General features: G+C 37.5%; 2 protein-coding genes across 3 annotated transcripts in view; one reads left to right on the top strand and one right to left on the bottom strand.

Annotated features, from left to right (window-relative positions):
• Positions 1-3,633, bottom strand: part of Paip2 (polyA-binding protein interacting protein 2) — a 75,123-nt gene extending 71,490 nt beyond the window's left edge. The window contains exons 1-2 of the mRNA XM_071717150.1: positions 3,116-3,633; positions 2,735-2,770 (exon numbers count right to left, since the gene is read on the bottom strand). The gene's annotated coding sequence lies outside the window, so the exon portion shown is untranslated. The remainder of the gene's footprint in view (positions 1-2,734; positions 2,771-3,115) is intronic.
• A 4,048-nt stretch (positions 3,634-7,681) lies between these two features.
• Positions 7,682-10,612, top strand: LOC139778963 (retinol-binding protein pinta-like). 2 transcript variants are annotated; one of them, XM_071717132.1, is made up of 6 exons: positions 7,682-7,932; positions 8,723-8,882; positions 9,132-9,234; positions 9,332-9,701; positions 9,944-10,052; positions 10,203-10,612. In XM_071717132.1, the coding sequence occupies exons 1-6, from the start codon at positions 7,761-7,763 to the stop codon at positions 10,243-10,245; spliced, it is 957 nt and encodes a 318-aa protein (XP_071573233.1). In that variant the 5' UTR covers positions 7,682-7,760; the 3' UTR covers positions 10,246-10,612. The 2 variants fall into 2 exon arrangements, with proteins under 2 accessions (XP_071573233.1, XP_071573234.1); XM_071717133.1 differs by having other exon boundaries at positions 7,683-7,932; positions 9,944-10,105.
• Positions 10,613-10,650: the final 38 nt, after the last annotated feature.

Genomic DNA, 10,650 nt, shown 5'->3' with positions numbered 1-10,650 from the left:
TTCTGTCATTCTCATCCTTAAGCCAGCCGCTAATTGAAGAAAATCGCGGCTGGCTTAAGGATGAGAATGACAGAATCGAATAACATTTCGGAGCAGGAGCTTTAAAATCGGAAGAAACTATTTGTTCTTTGCGCACACTTCAATGCATTTGTTATCGAACTAATTATACATCGTGATTATTAATTTATCGTTAATATGATACTAGAAATCATATGAATTTTAAAGTGCATGCTTGTCAATTTTCTTTATTATTAATTGCTCGTTGCGGGTCAAAATGCGCTTCTAATTCGCATAGTATGTATATAATATCGAACGCGTATCCCGCGCTTACTATCGTCATGACGGTAAAGTCACTGAAATGACGGCATCAGTTATTAATAAAGATAAAATGTTACTCGTTGCAGAAACGAGTTAATTTTTTTATACGACAAGCATTAAAGTATCGCGTGCGATTTCTCAGGAAAAATTTACCGCCGATTTTTATAAAGGTCTAGTAATAGTAGAATATGTACGGTATACTTTTGTAGCACATTTGGTTTTATTTTATCAAATAAAGATGTTTATACCAGGCTGTACGTAAATTTTCTCTTCACCGCAGAAAGTAAATTGTTTTTCTCTTTCGTTAAGCAAAAGATTCTTGCCGGAAGCGTAATACAGAAGAGTGTATGTAAGATTCATAAAAATTTTCCATATCCCTTTATGTGAATAAGAAGAGAAACTCGCGATATGTTCGGATCTCTAGGCGCGACCGGCCGCGAATTCGTACAAAAGCGAACGCCGAACGGCAATATATCCGGCAGCTATCGGATAACACGGTGTCGATGGACGAGGAAAGGAGCCTTACGGGTAGGACGACGTTGCCTCGCGAACGAACGGCCGTGATTGCGATCTCGGTTCGCGAATATATAATCCTCGGCAGATGTACGATCGGGATGAACTCCTGTAAGTATGTGATCTCGCTCTCGAAAAAAATGTTTCAAACAAAGATTGATTACGCCACTAATAAGCGTAATGAAATAAATTCAAGATGACTACTTCTTGATGGTTATTTATAAGAAAAGATACATAAGACTCGCACGATAATTGTTATTGCATTTTCTATTCAAGTCATGTAACGTATAAGGTATTAATGTCTTTCCAATTATAGCGGCAGAAAAGGCTTAAATTCTCGGGAAATAAAATCGTTAATGTCTCGTTGTCATTAACATAAAAATTTAATGTCTTAATTCAGTTATTTATGGAATATATAATCTTAAGTATCAAATATATAAATAAATGTCTCTTAATATGAAACAAAGTCATTTTTATAATACTGATATGAAGTATTATAAATATGTACTATGTACATATATATGTACTATTAGTACATAAATATGTACTATTTTGACGTGTCTCATATATATAAAACTGATTAATTGTAAGACTGATAATTTATATAAAATCGATATAAAACGTTCTTGTTTTGCGATAAAATATTTATTTAATCTCATATTATATTACTTGCATCTAGTATTTTATTGTATTATAATATTATATATATATATATATATATATATATATATATATAAATATAAAATCCCATATTATATTACTTGATATAAACTCACATAATTGACTTGCAAGTAATATAAAACTGAACACATAATAGACATGCACATGGATGGGCCATGAAAAATATAGAAACAAAATGGACATATTACACATATAATAAAATTATAAATATAATTAATATTCAAATTGTTTTTAAATAAATTTGTTGGAATATATGCAACAAGAAGATAATTTCTGCTCCTCTCGGGTTTATATACATATTGAAAAAGATTTCTAAGTATTGCTTTGTTGAATCATTTGTACGATATTTAATCCTGATAGAGACATAAACGGGCTCAAAAAAATCTCATTTTAAAGATCTTATCTTAAAATCTTATATTTAGGAGGACTACTAACTAGTGAATATCGGTTGTCTTTCTCTGTCATACTTATATCAATTTATTTTTATTTTATTAAAATGCAATACATAAATACGTTGATCCAATCTCTATCCTTAAGATGTGAATTACCATGAAGATACTTAAAAGCTTTATACCATAAAAATGACATTATTTTATTTACTGCAGTTTTATTTCATATTTCATATACTTTATGTTTCATTATTTACTAATCACTAAATAATGATTTCAAAAATTTAACTACTTACATAATGTTAGAAACGTTAGAAATTAGCGTCTTAATTAAGTTAATCATTAATCATAATCTGTATATTAAATGATAAATAAGCACCTCTAAATATGAAATATTAGAAGCTATTTCTAAATTACTAATGTCAATATTTTAACGCATACTTTGAAACTACTTTCGTACTTTATATTAAAATTGTTTAAATTATTAATAGTATGTATCCTCATGGTATTCTCAATTGCGTTGCCTGAAAAGACAACAAGTGTAAAGGATGTAAAGGTTCCTACCAGATTTAAAAGTAATATCTATCGTGCAAAAATCGTTTTTGCACGCACAATAAATCGACAAATAAATGCATGATCTTCAGGATTAAATATCTATTTTATTCCAGCCCATCCATCTTAAGGTAATGAATCTATGATATCTTATATATTTGTAATGTACGTTCTTATAACATTTGATACATGTATCTGCATACACATCTTATTTATATCTCTGACAGTTTTCACGGATCCATTACCTCGATTTATAAGATAAGCGTTAATTTCTCACTCACCAATATGCAGCGGCGGAATTGTAACGCTACATCGACCTGCAACACACAAATACAAAATCCAAATTAGCGCTCGAATGACACAATCAACACAAAAAAAACTTAACAATTTTACATGAATTACACGAATATGCTATTCGTCTTTTAAAGGTAAGTACCAGGAATAAAAGATTATATAATTTCCGCGGAGAAATCTTTTCCGTATAAACTTTCGTAGAAAATCACGAACAAAAGTTTCCCCTTTTATTATCTTATACAAATTATTTAGTGCACTTGTACGAATCGTTCAAACAGGCAATTTACAAATAAACAAAAAAAAAAAGAAAATTAAACAATTAATTTCGAAATGAAGTTAACGAGCAATATATAAATAATAATATTCACCAGAGGGTTGCTCCGCCGTTGCCTGATGCCTCCCAGGCCGCCGCCTCCTCTCAGGTCCTCCATTTCTCACTAGCACAGTTTGGCATACGTTCGACGCAACACTCGCGAAAGAGGCTAATTACGTTCGCGCGTGCTAATTACCGAAGTAACGCGCGACACTTTACGGCACTCCCGGCGTTAGTCGACGCGGGCTTTACTACATCACAACGGAGCGAGAGAGAGAGAGACACGATCGCGCGGGAAGAGAGATACGATCCGCTCGATATCGACGACGCGCGACGTCACACGAACGTTACGGCGGGAAACGGCAAGGACTCGGAGAATCGCGGAGTTAACTTCACGCGCCACCCGTTCCGTTCTAGCGAAAAAAAGAGATTGACGCGGGCGTCTCGAGAGACACGAACTCGTCCGAACATTCTTTCACTGTATATCGCACATTCACACACGAAAACTCGGATATAACTACGCGTACGAGGAGACAGTACGAATTAAGATTCGAGTTAGACACCCGCGGCGCCGCGGCGCTCGAAAGTACGGCGTCGTGTCGCGCGCGACAGATACCGGCCGGCTATTTCCCCGCGAGATACGCATTTCAGCGAGCCGCTGAAGCACGGAGTGCCAAGTCTACACCACCCGATTGTTAAATCCCGGTATCGAGTTCACTGCAAGTTGCACACGCACTGTAACAATTACCGTGAAACATCGTCGTGACGATCACCGGCGCGAGCTCGATCCACTGCGTGTCCGCGACGTTCCGCCAATGAACAGACATGGCGCCGCTTTCCAGTACTACGCGGTACTACGCGAGTCGGAGCAACGACTCGATACTCGATTTGAACTTCGATATATCACTCGCGCGACGTAATGAGATGTATCTCGATTGAATAAATCAGCGTAAGTCCACACGGAAACTATACACACAAGCGATCGACACTTTCACAGTTCTTCCTTGTTCAATTCACGTCGTCGAATAAGGAGCAGCGATTGCGAGAGAAAGACGGCGATCCGTGGGCCGCTTTTCTCGTGTCTCGAGCGAAATATCTTCTCCGGGAAAACTCGCGCGACGTATCACGAATAAACGCGTAAATCCACACGAGAAATACGTACGTTGACGAGCAATCGACACTTTCACAGTCCTTCCTTGTTCAATTCACGTCGTCGAAGAAGCAGCGATCGCGAGAGAAAGACGGCGATCCGTGGGCCGTTTCTCGTATCTCAAGTAAAATATCCTGCTCCAGAAAACAAGAACGACGTTGCGTAGTGTATCTATGGCATCGAGGAGTTCGATAGTGCGGCCGTGGCATATCGTTTAATTGCGAGGGAATGATCGCGCATATCATATGCGTCGGAGATAGATCGCACTACAATTCCGGGGCACAGCGTTCAAAGCACGACACTATTCGAGAGTTCAGACATATGGCGAGACGAACGATTATCGCCCGCGAATGCCCAACGAAATTGCAAATCGTCACTCACAAGTGCCGTACCTTCTTCTCGCCGTCTCCTCGAGCGAGCGATTCGCACGACACATTCGTTCCGACAGACACACTTGATACACTTGCGAATTCTTGATGAGCGCGTCGATTCTTCCCGCAAAACGAGGAGCAGGAGTGCCAATCGCAGGAAGAAGCTCGTTCCGAAAAACACAGCACGGAGCACGGCGACGGGCACGCGGAGCGCGAACACTTCACAACTGTCCGAAATTTACCGGGAGAATGACCGAATGATTTCCGCGGGTAACGGTACTCCGAGCGTCGAAGAAAACAAGCGGCAAGGCCGATCACCGACAAGAACAATCGATCGCACGCCGACTTTGAAGGTACGCTGTTTCAACGGGTCGCGCGGGTCGCGCGGGTCGCGCAGGTCGCACACACACACACACACACACACACACACACATTGCTTAAATTTTCCCTCCAATTTATAATTAACGATAAAAGCCAAACAATTAATATTTTATACGTGCAACTTGAAAACAGTAATATAACTATAACCTTTTAATATAATTTTAGCTCATACGCATTTTATTTAATAGAATAAAAGCGTAATACTATAATGTAAAGAATTTAGAAATTAATTTTTCTTTGCGGCTCATTCTCTTGAAAATAGATGCCAAGTTAAGTTCACCACACTGCGTCTATTCTTTGTAGATGGTGAGATTTTTAATTACTGATTTATTGTTGAAATAATTTCATAACATCCAGATTCCACGAACGTGCAGTTCACTGTGTTGACTGCTGACAGTGTTTATCGTTAATCGTGCCCGTGTCACAGCATTTCGACTACTTACTCGCAGACGCGAATTCTTCCGAAGCGTTTGAAGTTTCTCGCGGTGTTACGATGGCGAACGTGAGTGGCCACGACGACAGTGTAGAGTGTTACGCTTTGCAAAAGCTGACCAACGATGACAAGTTATATGCAGTGACACATTTGAACGAGAGACCGACGAGACTAGAGAGAACTTCATCGCGGAGATCAGAGACGCCGAATCGAGGAGAACGACGACTTGCGCGCACCAGTAAAAACAACGTCAGTGCCACGTGATTCATTGAAATATCACTTATGTGAAATTCAATTGTAGTTCATTAATTCTGAAGCAATAAACCGAAATCTGCGGCGATGTGACGCTACACCTGAAACTTATTCGTTTTGATCGCATAATAAGGAGAAAATAAAAAATAATATAACATGTAGCGTTTGACTTTGTTAGCGAAATGAGAAGAGAGAAAGAGTGATATGAAAGTGTCTCTCTCAATAGATAACAATATTAACAATAGATAATGATAAATAGTGACTCGATAGAAATCTTTTATAATGAAGTCCGTTTATTGCATTTCGCTATTTTTTTGAATTTAAACAAATTTTCGATTACTGATCGTTTATATATTTATTTATATATTGAATTAATTGATCAAACAAACAAGAAAGGATATCTATATATTTAGAACACAAAAATATGTGTGATATAATGTATTTAATTGTTAGTCGCATTTTTTAAAGGACAGATAACGACTGTCATATACAGATTTACACATCGGGTCTTTGAATTCGTTATATATTATAAAACGTCGCGATTTGTATATGCAAGTTTCGCGCTTATTATCACGAGTGAAGTCACTGTAACGATAACTGCGTCGGTTATCAACAAAGGCGGTACGTTGCTGCAGATTCGGGCTATTCTCTTTATGCGTTATACGTTCGAACATTGCGCGTGATTTTTTTTCGCTAGGTATGGAGGGGTCTTCCTAAAGGCTTAATAACGTTAGAAAACGTTAACTTTTATAGAAAACTCAGTTTTCTTTTGCTAAATATAGGTCGCGCTTTGTTCAATTGTTTTACCCTTTACTTGGTGTTCTCGGTAAAGAAAAAGAAAGTTTCTCTTTTTCTTTCACTGCGCAGAGAGGACTTGAGAGCACATGCACGAGAGCGGATGTATAAAATTAAATTTTTAAAAATTTTTCTGCATTCTTAAATTATGTAAATTAGGAGAGAAATTCAGAGAAAGAGAGAGAGAGAGAGAGAGAGAGAGAGAGAGAGAGAGAGAGAGAGAGAGAGAGAGAGAGAGAGAGAGAGAGAGAGAGAAAACCAAACAAGCGTGCGGAGCATTTCCGAGCTCTGTTTCCGTCGCCTTTCGATCTCTCAGAGAGAATCTTTTCGTTGCGATCCACGAATGAGGAAATAATCGTCGTTTTCGAGAATTAAAGGAGATAAGTCGCACGGGTCGACGCGGACGGCCAACGAGATCGGCCAACGACGATTATACCTCATTGTCAGCGTGACGCTGCGAGCCGGGCTTCGCCTATCGTTAGCTTACATAACGACAGATTAACACGCGTGCTCGTCCAAGGACACGCACAATTTTTATCTCGCAGCGAAGACCCGCTGCCGAAGTGTTATCCTGATCCCCGACGGATTCCCGCGGACACGGGACGAAACGTCCTCCGCGGTGATTTCACTCCGGGATTACTCCGGGCTGGGGAAAACGTCGATCGAGGCAACGACTTAATCGCATTAGGATTTCTAAAGATAGACGATTATCTCACGTGGGGGGATAAGGCACGAGAGAGTTTATGGAAAATCGTCAACGTTACAACGTAAACAGGCGTACTTATACCTCGCGGGCCGGCTTCTGCTAGGATCAAGGTCTCGCTTTAGATTCTCTCTCTCTAGCCGCGGCTCATTTATGCTTTATTCAGCGATATCATCGCCCACGGATGCCCATTGATAAGCGTATAGATACGTCAATGAACTACAATATCTATGTGTGAGTTTACGTTATGTAATATTCAGTTATTATGCGAATTAAATTATTAAATGAATATTACATAACGTAAACTGACTAAAATGATTCCAAAGAGCACGTTCTTGTGCACTGTTTATATACGAGGTGTGATAAAAAAGTTCGTGGAATTTTTTAATTTTCCGCGCTAGAAGTGTCCGGATAGAAAACTGTATTTTTTTATATGTTGGTACACTTGTGCTTGAAATACGTTCACAGTGATAGCCATATCACTCCCTCCATTAGACGAGCGGCAAATTGTCACGTAACCGCGTGATGATCGCAATTGTAACTTGACTTGCACACGCAGTGTCTCTACGCGCTTCACGGTGGACGAGACGTCCACCAGCATTCACTATTGTCGCGATGCCGAGCAGTTGCAGCGACAGCGTCATGAATCACGCTTGGAAAAAGCTGTCCAACGACGACAAGTTATACGCAGCGACACAGTTGAACGAGACCGACGAGAATAGAGAGAACTCCATCGCGGAGATCAGACACTGGATCGAGGAGAACGATGACTTGCGCGGACAACTCGGTATAAAACAGCAGTCCCATATGTGACACTCGCGTTGAAATATCGCTAGTTGAAATTCAATTGTAGCTTATTAATTCCGCAGCGATAAAGCGAAATCCGCGTCGATGTAATGTTACATCCGACACTTATTCATTTTAATCGCATAATAGGAAGAAAATAAAAAATAATATAACATGTGGCGTTTGACTTTATTAGCAAAATGAGAAGAGAGAAAAAGAGTGATATAAAAGTGTCAATAAATAATAATAGATAATGATAGAAATTTTGTATCATAAAGTCCATTCTCGCAATATTGCATTTCGCTATTTTTTAAATCAAGCAGTTTTTTTTATCAGCGATCGTTTATATCTTTGTTTATATCTTCAATTAGTCAAATAAACAAAAAAGGATATCTATATATACATTTAGAACAGAAATGTGCGTAAGATTATGAATGTGTGGAATATTTATTCAAGCAGAATATAATTAGATTCAGTTTTATGATTAAATTCTTTGTTAATATTTTCTATATAATAAAGGAATATTATAAATTTGTTTCTAAAAACATGCTACTCGAATCTATTTTGCACGCGTTTATCATACCCAATTTATAATGGCTGCGGTCCACTTGACGCTACAAATGCTTCGAAGCATTCCCCCTTCTCTTTTCTTTCAGTGAAGAAAGAAGGAGAAGAAGAACGCTCCAAAGCATTTGTAGCGTCAAGTGGACCGCAGCCAATATCTAATGATATTATCAGCATTGGTTTAACTGTAACTTTTTAGTTGAAAGGAATCTTTAATCTGTACACAGATGACTTCCTTATCCTGCGATTTTTGAGAGTTTGTAAATTTAATCTTGAGAAAACCAAGATCAGGATTCGAAACAATTACAAACAACGATCCGACTTACCAGAATGGTACATGAATAAGGATCCATTTCTTCCAGAACTGCAAGAGCTGCTTGATATGGGGTAACGATCACTATTTCGGAGTATGTAAGAGTTTATTGGAATACGTGGTTTCGTGAGATTTTGCAGTGAATCTTTTACGTAACCTAGATCGACATATAATAAAGCGTTTTATTTTATATAATTAAAAAAAATTCTCTCTTTTACTTTACTATTATTATCTTACACACAACGCATTGCGGATTATCCGATTATAGTAGAATAAAATTTCATAAATTTTCGAGAAATCTGCAATGCTTTATTTACGTTTAGTTTTTGTTTGCCTCTGCGGAATCCGGATGATCAAGGAAGATTAGTTATTCTTATCCGCATCAACCATGACCCGAGAAGACATGAAATATCAAACCTGGCTAAGGTCAATATAAAACTATACTCGAACGATTTATATCGGATGTCGTCACCATGACATATTTTCAATTCGTATATTGTTTCTCGACGAACAATCTTTTTAGATCTTTTTGATGGCGCTAGAAACGGCGATGAAATATTATCCCGCGGCATCCATATATGGCTACACATTGTTCATAGATTTGGCCAATACAACTCTACGTCACATTGCTCAATACCGACCCTACATTTTAAAGAATTCGGTTCGTTTATGGCAGAACTATCCCATGAGGATCAAATTAATTAACATGTTTAACGCCCCGTTAATCTACGAAATTACTGCGAGGATTTTAAAATCTTTCATGACTGAGAAGTTGAAGAACAGATTCAATGTCTACTCAGACAGTAAGGAGCATAACAGTTTGAAGGATATTCCAGCCAACATCTTGCCCGTCGAATGTGGCGGCACTGATGGTACAATCCAAGAATTAACAGGTAATTGCGATAAGTTAGAATGTAATAAATACAACGCGTTTAGTGAAAGGACGTTTCTTATTAAACTAATATGTGTTGAAGAGAAAATGAACTTCTCTCATCTAAGATTGCAGTAATTCCGAGCAGTCGTACATTAACTAAAAGTTTGTCAGTAGTTCATATAGTCAATTGTTCATATGTGTCTAAACTGACGTCAACATTATATAATTCAATATATGTAAAGTAAATACTTATTTTTGCAGAATACTGGAAGAAACTGATTGAGGAGAATCGCGACTCGCTTTTGAATGAGAACACTTTGCGAATGAAAAAAATGACGAAATCATTGCAAAACTCTAGAATCAACAAAAAGTACTAGGTTTTTTAATACATGTATAGATGTACTTATTATCGTTATATAGCTCGTAAGTTTTGTCTGTTTTGTGTTTTGAGATATAAATAATTATCTTCCTTTTTCTCTTTCTGCGCAAATAGACTTATCGGTAATATGAAATTTTTAAGAGTTTTACAGATGGACTTTAAAGGCGGTTACAGGGATCTTTAAAGGTTCAGCAACGCTAGAGGACGTTTGCTTTTATAGCGAGCTTGATTTTCTTTTACCAAATATATGCCGCGCTTCGTTGTGTCTTTTACGGGTGTGTTGTAGGGAAAATAAATTTTTTCAGTCTTTCTTTCATTGTGCAGAGTATAATGTATGCAGATGTATAAAATTAAGCTTTTAGTTCAAATTCTTTGCATTCTTAAATTAGGAGAATAAGAAGATAAATTCGCTCTACTTGCTTTGCAACTTAGAACTCATTTTCCTTACATTGTTTTACATTTATCTTTTTAACTGTAAACATTATATATATACATACTTTATAAGTAACAATGTAATTATAATTTCTAAATATAAGTTTATTTTATACGCACATTCTGTTTATGTATTATATAAACGATGAAATGCATG

The sequence above is a fragment of the Temnothorax nylanderi genome, unplaced genomic scaffold (assembly GCF_030848795.1).
Source record: "Temnothorax nylanderi isolate EJ_2023f unplaced genomic scaffold, tnyl_v1.0 TNYL_tig0203_pilon, whole genome shotgun sequence".
NCBI classification, from domain to species: Eukaryota; Metazoa; Arthropoda; class Insecta; order Hymenoptera; family Formicidae; genus Temnothorax; species Temnothorax nylanderi.
The sequence above is the reverse complement of the archived record's forward strand: the minus strand, read 5'-3'. Positions and strand labels throughout refer to the sequence as shown.

Bases quoted from the DNA above. Each gene is read 5' to 3' on its own strand.
- LOC139778963 (XM_071717132.1), top strand. From the start codon at position 7,761: ATGCCGAGCAGTTGCAGCGACAGCGTCATGAATCACGCTTGGAAAAAG. The intron at 7,933-8,722 runs GTATAAAACAGC...ATCTGTACACAG, and splicing joins TGACTTGCGCGGACAACTCG to ATGACTTCCTTATCCTGCGA. The intron at 9,235-9,331 runs GTCAATATAAAA...CAATCTTTTTAG, and splicing joins AAATATCAAACCTGGCTAAG to ATCTTTTTGATGGCGCTAGA.